The 26534-nt window shown below is 44.8% G+C and overlaps 1 protein-coding gene across 2 annotated transcripts in view; it reads left to right on the top strand.

The window, feature by feature from the left end:
* The window catches only part of fndc1 (fibronectin type III domain containing 1), a 297076-nt gene that overhangs the window by 135752 nt on the left and 134790 nt on the right, over window positions 1-26534 (top strand). For both annotated transcript variants that reach the window (XM_085981527.1, XM_085981526.1), the window contains 3 exons: window positions 17981-18171; window positions 19734-19841; window positions 20629-20817. In XM_085981527.1, coding sequence (XP_085837653.1) covers window positions 17981-18171; window positions 19734-19841; window positions 20629-20817 — 488 coding nt within the window. The remainder of the gene's footprint in view (window positions 1-17980; window positions 18172-19733; window positions 19842-20628; window positions 20818-26534) is intronic.

The following is a 26534-nucleotide window of genomic DNA, read 5'->3' as shown; positions in this document are numbered from 1 at the left end:
ACCTCCCGTTAGTTGTTTAATTGTCCATCACCAATCACGACTGGATGTGGCAGGACTGCAAGCTTTTATCTGATCCGTTGGTTTTGGGATTGCATAGCTCTTGTCTATAGCATGTTGCTTCCGCTGTTTAGCATGCATGTAGTCCTGTGTTGTAGCTTCACCAGGTTGGCACCTCATTTTTAGATACGCCTGGTGCTGCTCCTGACATGCTCGTTTACACTCTTCATTGAACCAGGGTTGGTCGCCTGCTTTGATGGTAATGATAGGGTGAGGGATATGCCGGGCCATGAGATTACAGATTGTGGTGGAATATAATTCTGCTGCTGCTGATGGCCTACAATGCCTCATGGATGCCCAGTTTTGAGTTGCCAAATCTGTTCTGAATCTATCCCATTTAACACTGGTAGTGCCACACAACACGATGGAGGGTGTCCTCAGTGTGAAGATGGGACTTTGTCTCCACAATGACTGTGTGGTGATCACTCCTACCAATACTGTCATGGGCCGATGCATCTGGGACAGGTAGATTGGTGAGGACAAGGTCAAGTAGGTTTTTCCTTCTTGTTGTTTCTCTCTCAATGTGCTGCAAGCCTAGTCTGGCAGCGATGTCCTTCAGGACTCGGCCAGCCAATCAGTAGTGGTGCTACTGAGCCACTCTTGGTGATGGACATTGAAATCCCCCACCCAGAGTACATTCTGTGCCCTTTCTACCTTCAGTGCTTCTTCTTCCAAGTGTTGTTCAACATGGAGGAGTACTGGTTCATCAGCTGAAAGAGGGAGGGCGGTAGGTGTTAATCATGTTTGACCTGATGCCATGAGATTTGATGGGGTCTGGAGTCTGCGCAGCCTGTGGAGGAGTAGTGAATGATGGACTACAACTTCAGGATTTCTGCATTAGGCTGTACATGTGCTAAATACTGAAGTTGGAGTTAGTTTTAAAGCTGTCGCCAGGACCGCAAATTCTGGGCCAATCAAATATTAGTTTCAGATGGTGTAAAGAACTCTCAACCATGACATATTTACATGGCTCAGTTTTCAAAATATATTTCTGATACTCCATTTCTATTTTGCTTTGGGTATTTTCTGTTGCCAAAAATTAATCAAGATAGTCAGCAAGTGTGGGAGGCTCCAATGCTAATAATAGCAATGCCTCATGAATCTGACCGGCATCTTGTTGGCCAACAAACATGACTTGTGCACTGTCTCCTCTCATCAACTGCAGAGATTTTTTACTGGGGCATAACAATGGGTCGATTCTTTTGGTGTATCATTTGGTAGACGATTAACAGGCGCAGGATGAAAGAAAACATGAATGCACAAACAGTAATGAAAGCAGACTGGGCTGTGGACCTATTTGACAATGTAAATCATACTGAGCAACATAAGAAATAGGAGCAGGAGTAGGCCATTTGGCCCCTCGAGCCTGCTCCACCATTCAGTAAGATCATGGCTGATCTGATCTTGGCCTCAACTCCAGTTTCCTGCCCACTCCCCATAACCCTCGACTCCCCTATCGTTCAAAAATCTGTCTATCTCCACCTTAAATATATTCAAATATATTCAATGACACAGCCTCCACAGCTCTCTTGGGTAGAGAATTCTAAAGATTCACGACCTTCTGAGAGAAGAAACTCCTCCTCATCTCTGTTTTAAATGGGCGACCCCTTATTATGGAACTATGCCCCCTAGTTCTAGATTCCCCCACAAGGGGAAACATCCTCTCCGCATCCATCCTGTCAAGCCCCCTCAGAGTCTTGTATGTTTCAATAAGATCACCTCTCATTCTTCTAAACTCCAATGAGTATAGACCCAACCTGCTCAACTGTTCTTCATAAAACAACCCCCTTATCTCAAGAATCAACCTTGTGAACCTTCTCTGAACTGCCTCCAATGCAAGTATATCCCTCCTTAAATAAGGAGACCAAAACTGTACGCAGCACTCCAAGTGTGGTCTCACCAAAGCCCTGTACAGTTGTAGCAAGACTTCCCTACTTTTATACTCCATCCCCCTTGCAATAAAGGCCAACATTCCATTTGCCTTCCTAATTACTTGCTGTACCTGCATGCTAACTTTTTGTGTTTCATGTACAAGGACCCCCAGATCCCTCTGTATCGCAGCATTTTGTAGTCTCCATTTAAATAATAATTTGCTTTTTTATTCTTCCTACCTCACATTTTCCCACATTATATTCCATCTGCCAAATTTTTGCCCACTCACTTAACCTATCTATATCCCTTTGCAGATTATGTGTCCTCCTCACAATTTGCTTTCCCACCTCATAATCATAATCATAATCAACTTTATTGTCATTGTTAGTGCACAAGTGCAGTACAATGAAATGTAGGCTTGCGGCTCCCAAGAGTGTACATTTAGATTAAGACATTTAAACATTCAACATTCATTTGGCTTGTAATACATTAACATAAACATAATAAAGTGCATTGACAGACGTGCAGGCTTTAGAGTTTATTTGTGGAGTTCAGTAGGATGACAGCCCTGGGAAAGAAGCTGTTCCTAAATCTGGTCGTACGGGTGCGAATGCATCTGTAGCGTCTCCCAGATGGCAGGGGGGCGAACAGACTGTGGCTGGGGTGGGTAGGGTCTTTGATGATGGTCCGTGACCTCCGTAAACTGCGTTTCTGGTATATGTGCTCTATGGTCGGTAGCCGGGTGCCGGTAATGCGTTGGGCAGTTTTGACTACCCGCTGCAAGGCTTTCCGGTCATAGTAGCTACAGCTGCCATACCATACTGTGATACAGTTCGTCAGGATGCTCTCTATTGTGCAGCGGTAAAAGTTAGAGAGGATCGGGGTGACAGGTTACATCCCTTCAGCCTCCTTAGGAAATATAGGCGCTGCTGGGCCTTCTTCACCAGAGAGGAGGTATTGAGGGACCAGGAGAGGTCTTCCGTGATGTGGACTCCGAGGAACTTAAAGCTGTCCACCCTTTCCACCACAGCCCCATGGATGTGGATGGGTGTGTGACTTCCGCCTTTAGACTTCCTGAAGTCTACAATGATTTCTTTGGTTTTCTTGATGTTAAGGGCCAGGTTGTTATCGGTGCACCACTTCACGAGATGCTGGACCTCCTCTCTGTAGGCTGACTCATCGTTGTTGGTGATCTGGCCTACTACCGTGGTATCATCTGCAAACTTGATGATGGTGTTGGAACCATGAACAGCCACACAGTCGTGGGTGAAGAGGGAGTAGAGGAGGGGGCTCAGCACACATCCTTGTGGGGCCCCCGTGTTCAGGGTCAGCGGGGGGGAGGTGTGGTTACCTAATTTGACAAACTGGGGTCTGTTAGAAAGTCCATGGTCCAGTTGCAGAGGGAAGTGTTCAGGCCAAGAGTTTGGAGTTTGGTGGCCAGCTTGTTGGGGACGATAGTGTTGAATGCTGAGCTGTAGTCTATGAACAGCATTCTGATGTAGGTTTCTTTACCGTCTAAGTGATTCAGTGCAGAGTGTAGAGCAGTTGTGATTGCATCCTCCGTTGATCTGTTTGCACGATAGGCAAACTGGTGTTGGTCAAGAGAGGCGGGAACACTGGCTTTGATGTGAGCCAGGACCAGTCTCTCGAAACACTTCATTATAATGGGTGTGAGTGCTACAGGTCAATAGTCATTCAGACACGTCACAGCCGTTTGCTTTGGCACAGGAATAATGGTAGCGGTCTTGAAGCATGTAGGGACTACTGCCTGGGCCAATGACAGATTGAAGATGGCGGTGAAGACATCAGCCAGCTGATCACATTCCTTGAGTACCCGTCCAGGGATGCTATCCGGTCCAGCAGCCTTTCGTGTGTTCACTCTGCGTAGAACATCCCTTATGTCGGAGGTCGACAGAGTGAGCACCTGGTCTTCCGGGGGTGGCAAGGCTTTGGTAGCCGGCTCCCTGTTGTCCCTGTCGAAGCGAGCGTAGAAGTTGTTAAGCTCCTCCGGAAGGGAGGCATCGCTAACCGCGGGGCTGGTGTTTTTACTCTTGTAGTCAGTGATGGACTGGATGCCTTGCCACATGTGCCGGGGGTCCGAGTTGTTGTGGAAATGATCCTCTATCCACAGTGTCTGTTTCCTTTTGGCAGTCCTGATGCCCTTTTTTAGGTTGGTCCTAGCTGCACTGTAAGCCGCCGTGTTGCCAGATTTAAATGCTGCGTCGCGTGCTTTCAACAGCGAGCGGACCTCCCCGTTCATCCAGGGTTTCTGGTTGGGGTATGTCCTGATATTTTTGTGGGTCGTGACGACCTCAACGCAACTGTTAATGTAGAATAGCACTGTGGATGCGTATTCCTCGATGTCATTATGGGCAAACATGCTCCAATCAGTGCGTTCGAAGCAATCCTGAAGCTCCGAGACTGCCCCCTCTGGCCATACTCTCACTGATGTTTTCACTCTTTTAATGAGCGGTTTGTATGCCGGGGCTAGAAACAGGGAGAGGTGGTCAGACTTCCCAAGGTGGGGGCAGGGAATGGCCTTATAAGCATCTACAATGCTCGTGTAGACTTGATCCAGTGTGTTCTCCCCTCTTGTGGGGCAGGAAACATTCTGGTATAATTTCGGGAGTACAGATTTTAGGTTTATGTGATTGAAGTCCCCCGCGACGATAAAAGCTCCTTCTGGGTGTGCAGTTTGTTGTTCGCTGATGGCCCTGTAGAGGTCCTTCAGTGCTGGTTTGGCATTAGCGTGTGGTGGGATGTAGACCGCAGTGATGATAACAGCCGTGAATTCCCGAGGCAGGTAGAAGGGTCTGCACCTTACCATGAGGAATTCCAAATCAGCCGAACAGGATCTATCGATTATGTCCGTGTTAGTGCACCAGGCATTGTTAGTGTAAATGCACAAACCGCCTCCCTTGCTCTTACCGGAGTCTGCAGTTCTGTCGGCGCGGAAGACCGTGCGTCCTTCTAGCTGGATGGTGGTGTCAGGGATGCTGTTGTTCAACCAGGTCTCTGTGAAGATCATGGCGCAGCATTCCTTTGTCCTTTTCTGTGAGGAGAGATCAAGTTTGATCTCATCCATTTTATTTACCAGTGACCTGACGTTGGCCAGGAAAATACTTGGGAGGGAGGGTTTGTGTGGGGCCCTCTTCAGCCTATTTTGGATTCCAGCCCTCTTGCCCCGCTTCTGCTTGCGTTCTCTGCGCGGTCTGCGCCGACTTCCGGCTGGGGAAGGACGCCACGCTGGTCCCGGGGATCGGGCGATGTCGGGAGGCAGATCCACGGCGCCGAGTGTGAGCCGCACGCAGTCGGCCCCGATATCGAGGAGCGTCTGCCGGCTGTACAGTAGGTCTGCCCTCCATTCCCTTACTAGCAGAATCCAGAAGAGACTCAAAGAGGGTAAAAAACGCTCAGTCTCGGGAGAGACAAAGCCGCTGCGTCCATGCGCGCCGCCAATGGACGGATCTTTGTATCATCAGCAAATTTGACTACATTACACTCTGTCCCTTCATCGAAGTCATTAATATAGATTGGAAATAGTTAAGGCCCCAGCACTGATCCCTGTGGCACTCCACTAGTTACAGTTTGCCAACCTGAAAATTACCCATTTATCCCGACACTCTGTTTTCTGTTAGTTAGCCAATCCTCTATCCATGCTAAAATATTACCCCCAACCCCGTGAGCTCTTATCTTGTGCAGTAACCTTTTATGTGGCACCTTATCGAATGCCTTCTGGAAATCCAAATACACAACATCTACTGGTTCCCCTTTATCCACCCTGTTCATTACATCCTCAAAGAACTCTAACAAATCTGTCAAACATGATTTCCCTTTCATACAATCAAGCAGAGTCAGCATGGTTTTATTATAATTTTCTAAATATCCTGCTGCTACTTCCTTAATAATGGACTCCAGCATTTTCCCAATGACAGACGTTACGCTAACTGGTCTATAGTTTCCTGCTTTCTGTCTCCCTCCTTTCTTGAATAGGGGCATTACATTTGCGGTTTTCCAATCTGCTGGGACCACTCCAGAAGCCAGGGAATTTTGTTAGATTACAACCAATGCATCCACTATCTCCGCAGCCACTTCTTTTAAGACCCTGGAAGGCAGGCCATCAGGTCCAGGGGACTTGTCCACCTTTAGTCCCATTAGTTTGCCTAGTACTTTTTCTCTAGTGATAGTAATTGTTTTAAATTCCTTCCTCCCTATAGCCCCTTGATTATCTATTATTATTGGGATGCTTTTAGTGTCTTCTACCATGAAGACCGATACTAAATATTTGTTCAAAGTCTCTGCCCTTTCTCTGTTTCCCATTATTAATTCCCCAGTTTCATCCTCTAAGAGTCCAACATTTATTTTAGCTACTCTCTTCCTTTTTATATACCTGTAGAAGCTCTTGCTGTCTGTTTTTATATTTCTTGCTAGTTTACTCTCAACATCACAAACAGATTATCTGGTCATTATCACATTGATGTTTGTTGGAGCTTGCTGTGTGCAAATTGGCTGCCGCGTTTCCCACATTACAACAGTGACTACACTCCAAAAGTACTTAATTGGCTGTAAAGCGTTTTGGGATTTCTGGTGGCCATGCAAGGCACTATATAAATGCAAGTCTTTTTAAAAAAAAAAAATAAATAAAAAAAAAAAAATTATCTTCTCCCACTTTATTTTTTTTTAGTCGTCCTTTGCTGGTTTCTAAAAATTTTCTAATCCTCTGGTCGACCACTAATCTTCGCAACATTGTATGCCTTTGTTTTCAATTTGATACCATCCTTAACTTCCTTAGTTAGCCACGGATGGTTCATCCTTCTCTTAAGAGTTTTTCTTTCTCACTGGAATATATCTTTGCTGAGAGTTATGAAATATCTCCTTAAATGTCTGCCACTGCTTATCTACCGTCTTCCCCTTTAATCTATTTTCCCAGTACACTTTAGCCAACTCTGTCTTCATACCTTTTGTAATTGCCTCAGGACACTAGTTTGAGACTCAAGTTTCTCACCCTCAAACTGAATTTGAAATTCTAACATGCTATGATCACTCTTCCCTAGAGGATCCTTTACTATGAGATCATTAATTAATCCTATCTCATTACACAATACCAGATCTAAAATAGACTGCTCCCTGGTTGGTTCCACACGTATTGTTCTAAGAAAACATCCCGAATACACACTATAAACTCGTCCTCAAGGCTACCTTTACCAATTTGATTTGTCCAATCTCTACGAAGATTAAAATCGCCCATGATTATTGCTTTAAAGCTTAAAGCTTTAAATAACTGCCTGTTAAACAGCTGACACTAGTTCATCACTGAACAATATACACAGCATCTATAAGTATTGGCAAGTCCAATGCCCATGAGAGTTTCTCTGGCTAACAGAATCCAGTCAGTCGTGATTAGGAAAGAGATAAACGAAGAAATAAATGGGACAGAAGAGAGAAAGAGAAGGGGGAAAAAGAAGAAAGATAAGAAAAATATTTGAGATGAGAAGAAAGCTTAGAACAAGAATAGACCATTTGGCCCATCAAGCCTGCTCCTCCTCGTGTCCTGGCCAACATTTATTTCTCAATCAATGTTTATTTTCCTGAAATTTGTGTTCATCAAGGTGAGGCATCTTAGTGTAAAAGAATGGAACACTTTCCATTTCAGGCACGAGACTACCCCCCCCCCCCCGTTTCTGAGATATGCTGGTCACTTTAAATTATTTAAATAGGTAGTGCATCCTTTAGTCTCTACTACTGCTCACTCCTATCTGATTAAGTAGGTCAGATATAGCACAGTCAAGTGCAGAGTAAAGGTGTCCTCCGACTCTACCCCAAATGTGCCTCAACTCCGGGTTCAGAAGAGCACCCTAGCGTGATGTTTTGTTAGATTTACATGCCTGACATCCTGTCAGTCATTGGTAATTTAATGCCAATTAATGTCAAATTAGAGGCTCAGACTCATTTCACATGGGATTCTTAGTCAGCAAGCAGAGAAGACTTAGACTACATACAAATTCTCCTCTGTCCTCTCTCCCACCTATTGGTTCTCTTGAGGGAAAATTCTACATAACACTTCCTGATTCACAAAGATACTAGGGGTTGGCTGGCCAGTAGTGTGCACAGGCCAGCCACCTGATCCCTCCAGTCAGTGGGAAGTCAGGTGTATTTTGAGGACTGAACCTCGTTAAAATGCCTCCGGCTTGCTGCATGTATAATTAGTGTGAAACATGGATCCCACATTGGTTGGTGCAGCATGATTGTTCATTGGTTCCAATTGACTGTGCCACTGAGTGGTATGCTGAGGGTTCACACCCATAGTTTTGCGAGATTGCAAGTTCCTGATCTCAGCAGTCCTTCATGGGCAGGTATTGAGCAAACACCTGTCAGGAACTTACTGACAGAATGGTCCCCCCTCCTCTGATATAAGGTAAGGTTATGTTATCAGGTCCATATTTTAATATTTACATACAGCCTTAGTTTAAAATGTTTTGATATACTAAGAGATTTCCCATTGGGTTCACTGTCGCTCATGACAAGTTGGAGGATACACTATTTTATAAAATGGATGTTATTAACAAAGTGTGATAGTGAAAGTGTTAAAGGAAGCAAGTGTGATACTTACAGGAAGTGCATGCTATACACAGGACTTTTACAAAAATAATTTCTAACATTAAGAATTCAATGAAAATTCACATTTTGAGCAATTAATGCATGTCAGGACTCTTCCCAAATTTCTGATGCAGAAAAGGTTTATTTTCTGCATATTGTAAACTTGAACATCTGCTTAAATATTTATGAATGAAATCACTAACAGTTGTGTGTTATTTTATTGGGAAGGAAGGATACATTCATCAGTAACTATTCAAGTGTATGTTTGTAAACAATGACTAGGATAATAAAAGAGATTGCAGTGATGTTTGTAGTGTATGTACTTTGAAGAAGGAACTATATTCTGCAGCCCCTGTATACTGCAGTACCAGTAGTGACCACCCCTGTATATAAGCCTGTGAAGTAACTTTGTATAGTAGTTCCAGTTTTGTCTCCATTCAGTAAACACCTGTTAGAACCAACTTCTGCAGTCCGTGTCTCAATTACACACGGACATTACATTGGCGACGAACCGATCCGAACTTACCTACAGTTCTGCACCACCTCACGGGGATCCATCCCTGAAGCGAAGTTATTAGAGGTCGAAGCCAGAAGGAAGAAATTCAAAAAGAAAAAAAAAACAAACAGGAGAAACGGGCGTCAACCGTGGGCAACCGCCCTCTGATTCATCGAATTCGAAGATTTGCAGGAGAGGCTGTCGAGAGCTGGGCTTGGTTCTCCAGTCTATGGTGTTCCAGCTAATCGGGGTGGTGGCAGGTAGTACACTGATCCTTCCTGGGCTGCGGCGGGCAAGAGCTCGATCAGGTGGCTTTTCGACGGGGCCGAGCAGCGTTGTCGGGAAGAGGAGAGAGAGGGTGGAGCACACAGGGCGCGGCCGGTGCTACGAAGCCGGGCAGCGTACAGACCCGAGAAGAGGGAGGAAAGTGTCCCATAGGGTCTGCTCTGACGACGGGAATAATAATTAAAATAAAAGAAAAAGAAATTAGAAGCGCGGAAAGCCGCGAGGAGCTGCAGTTTGCCACGGGGACCGCGGAGAGCGGCGTTGGCAGCAGCGCGGGGGGGAAGCGCGCGAAGACCATAGGGCGTCGCCATCAAGGCATAAAAACGCCAGCAACAGCGTTGGCAGCAGCGGAAAAGACAGAAAGCGCGGGAGGCGCCATCTTAATCCAGCGGGGAAGAAGGCAAAGCGCGGGAGGCGCCATTTTGTTCAATCGGGGAAGAAGGCAAAGCGCGGGAGGCGCCATCTTAGATCTCCAAGATGCCGAAAACTGGCAATATCACTGCCTTCGATAATGAAATAGAAGACTGGACCACGTATGTGGAAAGAGTCGTAGTATATTGCAAGGCAAATGAAGTAGCCGATGAGAAAAAGGCATCGGTACAACTAAACTTAATGGGCGCAAGAACGTACGGCCTATTGCGGAACCTGATCACTCCAGTCAAACCGATGGCGAAGAGTTTTAACGAAATTGTTGATATCCTACAGGAACATCTAAATCCTACACCGCTGCTGATAGCAGAAAGATTTAAATTCCACAAGAGAAATCAGCATAAAGATGAGAGCAATGCTGATTACCTTACGGAATTACGCAAGCTATCAAAGCACTGCCAGTTCGGAGCAGGACTGGCAGATACCCTACGGGACACATTTGTCTGTGGACTCCTGAGTGAAGGAACCCAGAAGAGGTTACTCCGGAGAAAGAGCTGACGCTAGATAAGGCTTTCAGCGTGGCAGTATCGTACGAAGCAGCAGCAAGGGGAGCTGCGGAAATACAGCAAAAGCCACAGGAATACGGCACCCATGAAATGACACGGGGATTTGAAAAATGTTATCGCTGCGGCAGAACAACCCATGACCAGAAGGACTGCTGGTTCAAGGACAAAACATGCAGGCAATGCGGAAAGATGGGACACATTACACGAGTTTGCAGATCCGGGAAAAAGACGAACGACAACAAAAAGACTACTAAGGAAAAGTACAGGAAAGTACAAAAGATGACGGACAGTAGTTCCGAAGACCAGAAGAGCGATAGTGAATCCGTGAACAAGAGACTAAGCTGTCTCAAACTACACAACGTAATCGCAAAAGAGGATCACCGAACCATTTGGGTCACCCTCACGATAGCAGGGTCCCAAGTCAAAATGGAATTGGATACAGAATCAGACCTGACCGTCATGAATCGACGAGACTACGAGCGGCTATTCTCACACATACCCTTGAAAGACACATCCATTGTCTTGAAGACGTATACGGGGCAGAAAGTAAATCCCAGAGGGGAAATAAGGGTGCCTGTCGAATACAACGGCAAGGAAATACAGAAATTGTATCTGTACATACTGCAAGATGGTGGACCACCGTTATTGGGACGTGAATGGATCAGAAAGATAAGTTTAGACTGGCACTCCATTCAGGCACTGACTGTGGCTGGTAAAAAGGATGACGACGTCACACCTGGGCGATTGTCAAAAATCTTAGCTAACGCTAAAGAGGTATTTCAACAAGGACTGGGAACTCTTAAAGGCGTAACTGCCTCGATAAAAATAGAAGAGAATGCAATTCCCAAGTTTTTCAAAGCAAGACCGGTACTGTATGCAATTCGCCCAGCCGTCGAGGCAGAGCTGGAGAATCTGGAGAATGCAGGCGTGTTATCTAAGGTAGACTGGAGCGAGTGGGCGACACCCATCGTTCCTGTCATGAAGAAAACGTTAAACAATAAGTCTGAGGAGCCAAGGAAGGTTCGCATCTGTGGGGACTTCAAGGTGACTGTGAACCCAGTCCTTCACACAGTACAGTATCCTCTTCCGAGGATAGAAGATATTTTCGCCTCGCTATCTGGAGGGAAATGTTTTACAAAAATTGACCTAGCGTAAGCATATTTGCAGATGGAGGTTGAAGAATCCTCTAGGAAATATCTCACGATAAACACTCACAAAGGTCTTTACCAGTATAATCGACTGGTATTCGGAGTAGCATCAGCTCCGGCGATATGGCAAAGAGCGATGGAACAAGTCCTGCAAGGGATTCTGAGGACTCAGTGTTACTTGGACGACATCCTAGTGACAGGTGAAAATGACAGTGAACACCTTGCCAACCTAGAGGAGGTGCTCACTAGACTAAGAGAACATGGGCTACGAGCCAATCGCCTCAAGCGCGAGTTTTTTAAGAAACAGATATCGTATTGTGGCCACGTGATTGATGAAGAGGGGTTACATAAGTCCCATGACAAAATTGAAGCGGTAGTTAAGGCTCCAGCGCCTGAAAATGTGTCGCAACTGAGGTAATTCCTCGGATTGGTGAATTACTAGCATAAGTTTTTGCCGAATTTGTCCACAATTCTGCACCCACTGAACGCCCTGCTGCAAACTGGAGTAGCATGGAAATGGAGCGATGAATGTAAGCGGGCCTTTCAGAAGTGTAAAGGCCTGATCACTTCAAGAGAAGTATTGGCTCACTACAACCCATCACTACCGATAAGACTGGCGTGTGATGCGTCTCCCTACGGCGTTGGAGTGGTACTGTCACATAAATTCCTTGATGGTTCAGAGAGGCCGATAGCTTTTGCGTCACGCTCGTTAACTTCAGCCGAGCGTATCTACGCCCAGATTGACAGAGAGGCCCTCAGCCTGGTGTGGGGGGTGAAGAAGTTCAATCGCTACCTGCACGGACGGAAATTTACTCTACTAACTGATCATCAACCTCTTGTCTCCATTTTCAACCCTAAGAAGGGCGTCCCGATAATGACAGCACAACGGCTACAGAGGTGGTCCCTTTTCTTAGGGGCACACCAATATGACATCGAGTACAAAGGAACTAAACAGCATGGGAATGTTGATGGATTGTCGCGCCTACCATTGCCAACGGTGGAAGAAGCACCTGCAGTGGATCCTGTGGAGATATTCCATTCGACCATAGTCGAATGTCTACCTGTGACGAATGCAAACATAGAAAAGGAAACACGAAATGACCCGACACTCTCCTGGGTCTATGATTTAACGGTGAAGGGATGGCCAGCACATGGCGAACCACTGTTGCCAGCATTCTCGCCGAGAAGAGAACAGCTGTCAGTGTGCCGAGGAACCTTGATGTGTTCATCCGGAGTAGTAATTCCACCCAAATTGAAGGATAGAGTGCTCAATGAGCTTCATGAGGGTCATCTGGGAGGGGTAAAAATGAAGAACTTAGCCAGAGCGTTTGTGTGGTGGCCGGGAATCGATAGAGAAATCGAAGAAATGACCAAGAGCTGTACAGGATGCCAGAAGGTCCAAAACGCTCCACCACAAGCCCCTCTACATCCATGGGAGTGGCCCTCATCTCCATGGCAAAGGGTGCACATTGATTTTGCTGGTCCATTTATGGACTCAATGTTTTTAATTGCGGTGGATGCACATTCAAAGTGGCCAGAGATAATAAAAATGTCCTCAACCACCACAGAAAAAACTATCACAGTCTTACGAACCATATTCGCCAGAAATGGGCTGCCTGAACAGATTTGCTCCGACAATGGACCACAGTTTGTGTCTGAAGAGTTCCGGAGGTTCTTAAAGAACAATGGTGTTAAGCATTACACATCCGCCCCATATCATCCAGCCACCAATGGATTGGCTGAGAGGTTCGTTCAAACATTCAAGAAGGCTATCAAGGCAATGTGTAATGAAGACATACCCCTACAACACAAGGTGGATAACTTCTTGTTTGCCTACCGGAATGCGACACATGCGGTTACCAACCAAACTCCAGCCATGATGTTCTTCAATCGAAGACTACGATGCCGCTTGGATTTGGTTAAGTCAAACATCAGAAGAGATGTGGAGAACAGGCAGTTTCAGAATATGAATGAAAGGCCAACCAGGAGTTTCAAGATAGGTCAACCAGTTTTGGCCCGGGACTACCGCACAGAGAAATGGCAGCCAGGAACGATCTGCACACGGCAAGGACCTCTAATGTATACCGTGGACGTTGGAGAGAGCATTGTAAGACGCCATGCTGACCAGATTCTAGAGTCACTGGAAAACGTCAAATCTACACCACGATCCTATACACCTGGTGATGAAACCGAAGTACCAATTGCATCTACCTCAGAATCGGTGATATTGGAAGCAGACGAACCAAACAACGACGTTGATCCCGAATCAACTTTGCCAGAAGAACCTGATACCCCAAAGAGGCGTTATCTGGACAGAATCAGGAAGCCTCCTCAAAGACTGAATTTATAATTGATTAACTTCAGCTAATGTATATAGCAACTGTAATTGTAAATATGTTATTTAATTATTAATCGAATGTTATGTACTGTTTAGCTAAAAGGGGAGGAATTGTAGTGTATGTACCTTGAAGAAGGAACTATATTCTGCAGCCCCTGTATACTGCAGTACCAGTAGTGACCACCCCTGTATATAAGCCTGTGAAGTAACTTTGTATAGTAGTTCCAGTTTTGTCTCCATTCAGTAAACACCTGTTATAACCAACTTCTGCAGTCCGTGTCTCAATTACACACGGACATTACAATGTTGATGTTGAAAAGCTGTATTTGTCTCAGTTGGCTTAAATCTTATAAGTCATAGAAGGTTGTGACTCCATGTCACACTTTAAGACTTAAGCTTGCACCGAAGATGAATGCCCTGGTGCATTGATTGGGACTGTATTTATCTATCTGCACTGTTAGGATTGCCATCATTTTGTTAAGTTGTTATACTGAAGTTGTTATACTTCAGCCTCACAACCCCCCCAAGATATCTGCGCTCCTCCAATTCTGCTCTTTTGAGCATCCCTGATTATAATTGCTGAACCATTGGTGGCCGTGCCGTCTGTTGCCTAGGCCCTAAGCTCTGGAATTCCCTGCCTAAACCTCTCCGCCTCACTGCTTCTCTTTCTTCCTTTAAGACACTCCTTAAAACCTATCTCTTTGGCCAAGCTTTTGGTCACCTGCCCTAATTTCTCCTTATGTGACTCGGTGTCAAATTTTTTGCCTTATAATACTCCTGTGCAGCGCCTTGGCATGTTTTACGATGTTAAAGGTGCTATATAAATACAAGTTGTTATTGTTAAATGCCCATCCTTTACATCTTGCTTGGATAATAATGACCTCTGTTAGTAATTCTTAGATTACCATAAGAAGAATTCATTTAGCTGGCCAAGCTTATTTTTTCCACGGGACCTCATGCAATTTACTCTCCCATTTTTGTTAAAATTTGTTCTCAAAATGTGGGCAACTCTGGCAAGTTCTTCCAATGTTCTGGCCAACATTTATCCCTCAACCATGACCACTGAAACAGATTATTTGGCCATTCATCTCATGGCTATTGGAAGTTCCTTGCGGTGCACAAATTGGTTGCTGCACTTCCCGGCAGTTCAACAGAGATTACAATTTCAAAAGTCCTTTGTTAACCATGAGCCCTTTGGATGGCCTGAGAATGTGAAAAGTGCACTAGAAATGCATGTTTTCTCTTTCCGTCCTTGAGGGGTTTAAGAGTCAGCCACATTGTGTGGGACTAGTCAAGTAGAAGTGGTAGGTTCCCTTCCCTGAAGGACATCAGATTGGATTTTTACAACAATTAGTCAGCTTTCATGGTCAATTTTTTTTATAGTGTCAGCCCACAAATTACAAGATTTATTTTTTGGTACCCCTGCCAATGGACTCTCCCACTCCCTCCACTACCAACATGCTGTGGCTGCAGTATGTATGATTCACAGGATGCACCACAGCCAATCACCATGGTTACTCTGACAGCATTTCCCTCCCCTGCAATCTCTACCACCAAGAACAAGAGCAGTAATGTTGTGGGAACACCATCACCTCCAAGTCACACACCACCCTGCCTTGGACATATATCACTGTTCCATCATCATTGCTGGGTCAGAATCCTGGCATTCTTTGCCTAACACTATTGGGAGAAGGACTGCAGTGGTTTGAAGATACAGACCACCATCACCTTCTCAAGGCAAATAAGAATGGGCCTAGCCAGTGTTTCCCACATCTTGACACCAAATTAAAAAAATCAATTCCAAAACTTGCCATGGTGGGATTTGAACCTCTAACCCCTGAGTTCTGTACCATAAACACGAGGCTACCCTTAATTAGTTTCAGCCACCCATTTAGTTTCCTTTTTTTTAGGAAAAGTTGTGCATTGTTTCAAACTGCCAAAAAGCAATCAATTAACCTTAAATCATTCATCTTAATTAGTTACCGTTCTTGGAATGGCATTTCCATGGTCTTTATACTATTTAAATCCCTCTATATTTTCATAACCCTCAATCCTGGTCCTAAAAAGATATTCATTGTCTATTTTTAAAGGTGTTAATTTTTACCTGAGAGTCTGATCTGTATTTCCTTCTATTCTGAAGTCTTGCTTCATCATCTTTAGTTCTGCCCAAGTCATCTCTCCATTCAGTCTTCTTCAAAAATGGTTCATTTCTGTGAAGCTCTCTGAATAACTTAGAGCCATAAGCCTCAGAATAATCCTTGCCACTCTTCTCTAAACCCATTGCAATGCACCAATGGCTTTTTAAATGTTGGGTTCCCAAAACCTTGCACAGTATACTGAATATACTCTCACCAAGGGTCTATACAAGGTTAGGATATCTTGCTTTGGTGCTTGTGATAGCAAGGAAGCCTCTCCCATCTATTGTGCTTCTCAGGGACTTAAGAACATAAGAAATAGGAGCAGGAGTAGGCCATTCGGCCCTTCGAGCCTGCGCCGCCATTCAATGAGATCATGGCTGATATTCTGCCTCAACTCCATTCACCGGCTCTATCGCCATATCCCTTGATGCCCTTACTAGTCAGAAATCTATCGACTTCTGTTTTGAATATACCCAATGACTGAGCCTCCACAGCCCACTGGGGTAGAGAATTCCAAAGATTCCCCACCCTCTGTGTGAAGAAATTTCTTCTCATCTCAGTCCTGAATGGCCTACCCTTTATCTTGAGGCTGTGGCCCCTGGTTCTAGACTCCCCAGCCAAGGGAAACATTCTCCCAGCATCCATCCTATCAAACCCTGTAATAATTGTGTATGCTTCAATGAGATCCCCTCTCATCTGAATTCAAGAGAATACAGGCCTAGTTTACTCAATCTCTTCTCATACGACAGTCCCGCCATCCCAGGAATCAATCGCGTGAACCTTCGTTGCACTCCCTCTATGGCAAGTATATCCTTCCTTAGGTAAGGAGACCAAAATTGTACACCGTACTCCAGGTGTGGTCTCACCAAGGCCCTATATAATTGGAGTAAGACTTCTTTACTCCTGTACTCAAATCCTCTTGTAATGAAGGCCAGCATACCATTTGCCTTCCTAATGGCTTGCTGCACCTGCACATTCACTTTCAGTGACTCATATACAAGGACACCCAGGTCCCTTTGAACATCTGCATTCCCCAATCTTTCACCATTTAGGAAATACTCTACTTTTCTGTTTTTTCTACCAAAGTGGATAACTTCACTTTTATCCACATTATATTCCATCTGCCATGTTCTCGCCCACTCACTGAGCCTGTCGAGATCCCCTTGAAGCCTCTTCACAACTGACACTGACACCTAGCTTTGTATCATCAGCAAATTTGGAAATGTTACATTTAGTCCCCTCATCCAAATCATTGATATAGATTGTGAATAGCTGGGGCCCAAGCACCGATCCTTGCAGTACCCCACTAGTCACAGCCTGCCACCCTGAAAAAGACCCGTTTATCCTACTCTTTGTTTTCTGTCTGTTAAATTCTCAATCCATGCTAGTATATTACCCCCAATTCCATGTGCCCTAATTTTGTTCACCAACCTCTTGTGTGGGACCTTATCGAAGGCCTTCTGAAAATCCAGATACACTACATCATCTGGTTCCCCTTTGTCTACTCCACTAGTTACCTCCTCAAAGAACTCCAATAGGTTTGTCAAACAGGATTGGCAATAGGTTTGGCATAAAGATAAATATAATTGAATTCTCATGGTTGAAACCTTTATGATGATGTGGGCAATGTATTGGCTCATCATTTTGCTGGTCCCAAGCTCTTGTATTGTAAGCCTAAATGTTCTAATCAGTGTTATTTTGCCACTGGTAATAAAATAACAGCAATTGAAAGTCTAGGCTATAGGGCATAGCTTTGACAATGATGCCATAAATGGTGGTTTCATGATCTTAACCATGCCATCTGGGTAAGCACAGAGCAGACCAATTGCTTTCTTACTGGTGTGCCCTGAAATGTACTTTGTATCAGCAGCTGGCTCAAGAGCCTTGGGAGTAGTTATATTCTTGATTGGAAATTGTCATATGACAATTCAAAGATGGAGGAAGAGGATAATCCAGATGGCTGGTAATGCTGGACTGGTGGATTATTTTTTTTTTACTTCCATGTTTATTTGTGCATCCACTATGGATTATCTGTAGATGCTGATTCAAAACAGTAAAATTTAATGCAAGGCCAACATTTTCAGTTATATGCTCTTCTTAACCTGTTCTTTCAGACATTACACTGTTAGATACAGAGAGAAAGGAGAATCAGCCAAATGGGAATACAAGATATCCAAGACATACAGGCGAGCTCTGGTTGACAAGCTGACATCAGATTCCATATATGAATTCTCTGTTCGCACTTCACAAGGAGACAGAGATGGCAAATGGAGTGTTTCAGTTTTCCAAAGAACACCAGAGTCTGGTATGTTTTTTAATGCTCTGTACTGAAAGGTCACTCTGAATTCAGCAGTATGTTCAAACTACAATTATCTATACAGACTGCTCCTGATATTTCAAAGTTATTTTTCGTGCTAAAAAAATTAAATTATGCTGTAATTCAAATTAAGCAACTTTGAGTTATCAGGAGTAGACTGTAGTTCCAATGTTGTAGAGCTATGAAATTCAAACGTGTTTCTAGTTTTAAATAAACTTGATCTTATTCTGTATTAAGTAACCTGGTACCCAATACTTGAAAGACTGTGTGCTTAATCACTTGTTTTTTCCATGTTCACTAGGGAGATCCGTCATGATCCCCTGCTGTTAAGCATGATAATTGCCAGCTATGAGGACTTTTGAATGTCCTGTTTGTAGAACCAGTGAGTGACAAAGCTTGTGCATATTAAGTTGTATAAATATGGCTATGCTGTTTTATACAATGGGAGTGCTGATAAATGTCAGCAATTGTGTAGAACTTGAGAGGGTTTTTTTTTGCAATATGTGCTTGGATTAAAATTTTAGAAGGGATAACCGTTTCTGTGAGGCAGGAAAGTACTAAGATAGCCCAGTAAAGAGGTGCCACTGCTACAGTGCATTGCTAAAACTCTTTGCGGTCACAAGATGCTGATCACACAGTTGGTATCTTGCTAACCGCATAATAATAAAACTATTTACTTCCATCTGTTTGGGAGGTGAAGAATGTCAATGCTGAAGATAATGAATAAATATAACTTGCACGTAATTATTATGAATGAAGTAGGATTCCAGGCACAGCCCCATGTGTGAGATACAGACAACGGGACACATGATCACACACTCTATACATGTTAAAGTTCACCAATTGAACTAAATACTTTCATAGTACATATTCAGCTAATTGCATGGCACAAAACAGTTAAAAACATTTTAAATAAATAGAAAAAAGTTAACTAAAATATAAATAAAATGAATATAGCAATAAATAGAGACCCAAAAATAAAAGGAGTTGGAAGAAATATTTTACTTAATAGATTCAGTAGTTTCAGTTGATTGTGACTTCAGTTTAATATTGGGGCTCCTGTCTGTGCAATCATATCAGTTGCTAAGGTTAGGTATTCCACCCATAGGAAATGTGAGACTGAGATTATTGATCAAATTTCTCTTGATTTGAAATTAAGAAGGAATCCATTTTTGTTATATTGGAAATTATGCTCCTGTGTTTTGAATTACCACTGTACATTGGACCAAATAAATAAATGCCAGAAGAAAATCCAGCTCAATATTGTGTCGAATGAATGGAGCAATGCATATGGGGTGGAACGAGCAGTCAGAATGGGCGTAAGGCTTTGTGTAGATGATCCACAGGTAATCATAAAAGTGGAATAAGTATTAACTGTCATTGCAATTTGGAGGGATTCTGAGTAAAGAATGTGTTTGGTTAGAAATGACGCACTGTATTAGTGGACCCAAGTGTTTCTTTTAGTTTTAGTGAATATTAACTGAATGAGTGAGAAGGTTTCTGCCCTGTTCTTTGTGGTAATTATCTCTCCTCCTGACTTTCAAATGTAGTTCCTACTTCCAGTCCTGAGAACTTTGAGGTGAAGCCATTAGGTGCAAAAGGAACAGCAGTGACTGCATCCTGGGACCCTCCTAGTGACAGCAAGGGAAAGGTCACAGGTAGGAGGCTTTCATTATTAGTGTCAAAACCAGTGAATAACAGCCAAAAGGTTATTGTAATCCTTTCTGCTTTACAAGATGATGTACAAAGAGATGAAAACTGAATCTTTATTATACTACATCAAGTAGAATCCACGCCATGGAGATGAGAGCAACTGTCACTGTACACCCAGTCCAATAGGTTCGCGTCTTGTATTTGTTAATGCTTCTGGAAAATTTAACTCAGTTACTATCAAAATGTTGAGAGAGTCACACTTTAAATAGAACAGTTATTGTTCACTAAGATTGATTTGCATTTAAATATGTTTTAATTATTGTATGATTTGTACTGATGATCTAAATGTCATTATGTATTAATTAATTCATGAATATTCAGTTAAATGTGTTACCTTTAGAATTAAATGAATAAAAATGGAAAGCTCTTGTAGAGAAAAGTTCAATATCCGGGTCATAAGGCATTATTTTGCAAAAAGTTAAGGTAATTGTTTTAATTGAATCTAGTTTATTGACATATGCCAGTTAATTATGTATTCATATATTAATATTGTTTTTTGTTTATTTAATATGTTGCCTATCTAGTCAGTTGTGGATTCCATGGACTGGGTCAGTGTATCCTGTCTTAATAGCATCTCATTTTGTAACAGACTCCAGTTGTTACTTAGTGCATTGCTAATCAGTAAATATTAGCAATGCACCCTGTGATTCATTCTTTCCATACAGTCCCTCCACTGGACAAACAGAGTTGTTTTCAGTTGTCTCCTTCCAACCATCTGCCAAATCATTTCAGAATACATTGTTTCATACGCCCCGGCTCTCAAACCATTCGGAGCAAAGGCTATTACTTTTACTGGGGACGTTACAACTGCTATAGTTGATGATCTGCAACCTGGGGAGCGCTATGTTTTCAAAATTCGAGCAGCAAACCGGAGAGGACAAGGTCCTCAGTCTAAAACCCTCAGTGTCGCTATGCCAAAAAGTAAGCATTGTACTCCTTTTTAATGTGGCATTTTATCAGCTTCAAGCTTGTCACTGGCATAAATACTCTCTTGATGACATATTTGGCTCCTTTGCAAGTTCTATCTGAACACAGTCCATCACAACTAATGTTGCACTAAAAATCATAGAACCCCTTATAATTCCATGGCCCAAGTATATTGTATCATGGGTACTAAGTTATGAGTGATTAATGTATTTATCACTAGATTAGTGCCTCCGCTAAGAAGAAAGCCATTTCAGACAAATGTGGCGAGCATTTGTACACTAGTATCCCAATGTGTAATTTCTAGGCCATGGGCTATAATTTGACGCAAGAATGGAATTTAAGGGGGTAGATTGTCTACTTGCCGCAGTGGGAGTTGTGGATCGGCCGCACGTTATAGGAACTGCCATTGTCTAAAATACAAAAAAACACAGCTGGAAATAGACAGCACGTCAGTCAACATCTGTAAAGAGAAAAGACAGATTAATGCTTGGGGCGTTTTTTCTCTCTAGATATTGACTGACTTGCTGTATGTTTCTAGCACTTCTGTAAGGTATGGCTATTTTCCTTTTGGAAAAGATGTGGGTCTCTCAGTAGCTTTGATATGCATCATAGTGAGTCATGTTTAAGAGAGAACAGGGATTTCTGTTGTTTACTAAATTACAATAATGGGATAGATTTTATGAATTTTGGTCTATGGAAGCATAGTGGTTATGTTAATCGACTAATAATCCAGAGAAGGTGAGTTCAATTCCTGCCTTGGCAGTTTGAGTTTAAATTCAGTTTTTAAAAAAAACTGGAAATAAAAAGTTGGTAGCAGTAAAAGTGACCTTGAATCTATCGGATTGTCGTAAAAACCCAACTGGTTCACCAATATCCTTTAGGGAAGGAAACCTGCTGTGCTTACCTGGTCTGATCTATATGTGACTCCAGTCCCTCTACGGTTGACCTGAAGCCTCCAGGAATTGAAGATTAATCTCCAGGGCACTCGTGAGCAATCCTGGAGAAAAGTCATGGGGGCATTAAATAAAATGTGGTTTTTTTCATTTTCTTTGAAAACTTTTGTTTATTAGTTATAAAAAATATTACAGGTGGGCGGGCGGTGGGGAAGAGGGAAGGCTCTTTGACAGTCAAGCATCATCCAAAGGGGTAACGGAGTCTGTTTGCTTTCCAGTTGGCGTGGGAAGGCGCGAGGATGGACTTGTCGTACGTCCAATGGTAGGAGTGTTGGGGCGGTTGGAGGTCATGTGATGAAATCTCTCAGAATACATCCAACCAGCATTGGCAACCCTAAGGGGGAAAAATTGAGTCGCGCCGCCTTTGGGCGCTAACTTCGCTGGGCGCTACTTTTAGCACCCCAAAAAAATTAGCGCCTCCACGGCCAAAATTCATCGGTAGCGCCCCGAGAGGGAAGCGGGGCACCACTGGAAGCACCCCGCCTCCCTCTTGGGGTGCTGCGAGGGAATATCGTGTTATGAGCGCTGCAGGCGCGGCAGGCCTTCCTCCCCCTTCTTAAAGGGGAGGGGCCTTGCGCAGCACGACCCGGGACCCAGCTGGGCCATCAGGGACCAGTAAAAGGGCCCGGTACTCAAGGGAAGTGCCGGGCTTAGGGAGTGCAGCCAGCACTCCGCGGGGGGGCTACAGAGGAGGCCGGGGGCAGGTGCTGGCAGGCGGCCAGCAACAAAAATGGCTGACCGGCACCTCGTCTTTAATTAGCGCCGCCCCAGCTGCAGATAGGTCCTTCGATCCCATCAGACATAGCGTCCGCTGGTAAGTCAGGGGGCGCGAGCGTGGCGCTAACGGTTACCACCGCTAACCTCCCGCTGAGTTTTGTGGGAGGCGTTGGCAGCGCCGCACCCGGGCGCTAATGGGAGGCGCAAAGCAACCGAATTTTTCCCTCCAATTCTCACACCAAAGCGGTTGAATCTTAACTGTCCTCTGATTGGCCGAGCAAGCTACTCATGTTGCATCAAATCATGTTCTTGGGTAAACTCGGGATGGGCAACAAATGCTGGCCTTGCTAGTGCTGCCCACCTCCTGAGAACTATATAAAAAAAACTCCTGGTGTAGAACTTCAAGGGCATGGGATTGCGCATCAGTATTTGGATGATGTCAACATTTGTGCACGATTTCCCACCCATAAGCTATGTTCTGGGAGCACTAATTTGTAACATCTGACCCAGCAAGTCCCTGCGTGTACAAGTTTAATAATACGTGATTGCTTTGTTGTGCCTGAATTTTAGTGTGATTATAAACATAAGGCAAAAAACCGCAGACTGGCAAGAACAGAATCAGAATTTCTACCCTATTGTGTTCTCTGTAGTTTATAATAATAGTTTGAAACCTTCTTTGAGTTTTACAGCAGCTGTATCCTAAAAAATTAAAATATTCGTTCAAAGCAAAGTGTATTAAAGTGAAAGCCTTTAAATTTTGGAATTGATTTGTTTGGAAAAGAGCAGCCTGTGAGATGACCTAATTGAAATTTTCAGGATTGTGAAGGCGATGGACAAATTACGGTCAGACAAATTATTCATTAGGATGAAGATTTCAAATACTAGGGCCAGGTTAAAAATGATTATATTGGGAGCAAGATGAAATTCAGCAACTTGGCGCCGGCTGATGAGGCCGGTTTCGACAAAAAAATGGCAGCCACTTCACTTCCACCCACTTCCGGTGCATCACACGGCGGCCACCATTTTGGGCAGGCCGGCAGCACGGCCGTAGCCGACACTCACTAGAAAAATGATGATGAGGTAGATCATGACGTCAATGAGTGTACAACACTGATTTGAAGCACATGCTGTCATTTTGGATATCGCTGTTCCATTCAATGCCCTCTCCTAATCACGCACAGCTTAACGTGCGTTCAGCTGCACGAGTGACCCCCCCAACCAGTGCTATTTAAAGGGATCAGCAACAACTTGCAGGTGACTTGCTTTTTAATTTCTACTGGCTCTGTGTAAGTTTGTGCAACTGTTTGGAGCTTTCTACAGTTATTTAATGTTGGTGAGCTAACAGGGAGTGCTGCTGCAAGTGGAGAAGGCCTTACTTCTGAATTCAAGGGTTCTGCTCAGACCACTTGCTCCCAGACATGGGGGCTCTACTTGCAGTCCCCCTCGAATATGACAGGGAGATGAAGCAGAGGCAGCAAAGAAGAGGACAAGCTGCTCGCAGAGGGAGGAGGGGCAGGAGGGCTCTCAGCAGGAGGCCTTACACACCTAGGGTCTTCCAAGAGCACATCTCCAACCTGCACTTAAGCCAGGAGTTGTCCATTTCCAGTGGCCCTCAATTTTTTCACCACAGGATCCGTAGTGTCTGGAGCAGGAGACAAAGCTAAAATCGCCCGGTTTGCCGTCTATTGCTACATCCGGGACATCACAGAGGTTCTGCACTCCAGGAGAAGGGACATCATTGTCTTCTCTCTGAATAGAGAGAAGCAGGAGGGGCATGCATGTGGCGTTGCCAGAATATCACGCTTCCCCATTGTTCAGGGCGCTATTGACTGCACATACATAGCTTTGCGGGCACCACACATCAATCCTGAGATGTACCGTAACCGCAAAGGCTACCACTCACTTAACGTGCAATAGGTGTGTGACCACGCCCAGCACATCATGATGGTGAATGCCCGGTATCCTGGCAGCAGCCATGGTGCCTTCATCCTGCGCCCATGGTTCAGGGCGCCACAAATTCATCTTGAGGGCACAGCCCTTGCCACCACAGATTCTGTGACCACCTCAGGAGGAGGAAGAGAGTAGGCAGGCAGCAGATCCCTGTTCCGGATGGGCTGTCAGTGAGCGCCTGATCAGAATCTGGTTCCCCTGAATGAAACCCCAGATCCCTGTTGCTCACGACTTCACCACCTTGCCATCCCTCCGTTACAGAACATCACAGCGTCCTCTTGGGCACAAAGCTGAAATGAAAGCCAACAGAAAACAAACATTCCAAACATAATTTATAAATTAATTAATGCAAACCTACACAACAACAACTAATCACCCTTGTGCATTCCCTTAATGTCTGTCTTTCGTGTTCCTTTGCCTGCTCTAGTGCTCCTATGCAGTGCTACCCCAATGGCTGCATCATGGCTGCTGCAAGACTGCTGACTTGCCATGGGAGACACTGCAGATGGCCTTGCAGGACGACCTCGAGCAGCTCTGGGCCGAGAAGGTGCCTGCATCGCTTCTGCATGGGCGGCGGCTGGCTGACAGTCAGCAGCAAGGGCACTGGCAGAGTGGCAAGAGTTGGGAGTAGGAATGCTGCAATCCTAAGAGAGGACAGCGGGTTCTTGCTCCAAGGAGCCACTCCCCCAGGGCTGCGCCTCAGCATTCCTAGCCGTCTGTTGGAGTACAGATTGCTCGACTGCTGTGAGACCCTGCAAGCCCCTTTTCACATTCGTAAACCCAGCCACAATGGCATCAGCCTGAGCTTGCGTGGCAGCAAGCTGAGACTGCATGAGAGCAGTCTGAGCTTCCACTGCAGCGCTCAGACGTTGGGTCGCTTCCGCTTGTGCTGCAATGGAAGCTGCAACATCGCCCATCACACACAACATCATGGTTGGGTCCACAAGTGTCCTAAAAGAGTTGGCCATCACTTCCATCTGGAAATCATGGGCTCCAAGCTACACACACAGCCCCGTGCAATGTTGGAGCCAATCTCCTCCATGCTCCTTGACGCTGACAAGCGGCTCTCTGGCAGGCTTGCCATTGCACCAAGCATTTCTGTGTGCATGCCCATCACCCTTCATCTGAAGGCTGTCCCATCATCATCTGAGTCCTGTGCAGCAGAACTCGTGTGCAAAACTCTCCTTCCAGGGAGCTGGCACCCAAGCTACCCTTTCCCCCTGGCCTGGCTGCAGCCCACTCGTGCCCGGTGACTCTCCACGTGCAGATCCCACCTCTATACTACCCTCTAAAGTACGAGTAGTGCCATTTCTGAGTGGGTGCCTGGGAGTGTCAGATCGAATAACGGTGCCTCCTCTTCCCTCTCCTCCTCTACTGCGTCGGGGTCAGGCCAGGCTGCTGGCAGTTCTTGGGTATCTGAAAGGAGAAAAGTACAAGTTTTGGGGAGGAGGGGGAAAGCAAGATGTGTATGCTTACACCAGCAGCAGCTTGTAAGTGAGAAGAGATTGTGGGATGTGGGGGAATTGGGATGTGAGAAGAAAGGTATGAGCATACCGTCATCATCAGCAATGCTTTCAATCTCGTCACTCACTACAGCCTCAGTGACGGCCCCTCCAATGATCTTCAGTACCGTCTCCTCCAGCTCAGTGCGGTTCCGAAGATGGGCTTCCCCTCTGCCCATCTGCTGCTGCTCACGTCTGTTGTGTGCCACCTTGGCCTGCAAGAGAAAACAAAATGTGTCAGTGAATGTGGTGCAATGTTTTTGGGTGATGGTGGAATAGCTAGCAGTGTGTGCAAGGTGTGAGATGTGGGTGAGAGTTTTGCAGCTGTGCTAAGTGGGTAAGGGTGAGGTGAAGTTATGATTTGTGAGGTATCAGTCATGATTGCTAGAGATTGCTAGTGATGGGGGTGTGGTGCATTGAGCAGTGTGTGAGGCTAGTGATGCAGTTGGTGGGATATGGCATTTGAAGATGAATTCACTCACTTTGACCACGTGTGTGAGGTTAATAAACTTTTTGCGGAACTGGATCCAGGTCCTGGGGGCAACACACGTGGCACTGACACTTCTGCTATCTCCTCCAAATGCCCTCT

The sequence above is a fragment of the Somniosus microcephalus genome, chromosome 3 (genome assembly GCF_052327205.1).
Source record: "Somniosus microcephalus isolate GS21.2 chromosome 3, FLI_Smic_1.0, whole genome shotgun sequence".
NCBI classification, from domain to species: Eukaryota; Metazoa; Chordata; class Chondrichthyes; order Squaliformes; family Somniosidae; genus Somniosus; species Somniosus microcephalus.
Note: the sequence above shows the minus strand (reverse complement) of the source record. Positions and strands in the feature narration are given on the sequence as shown.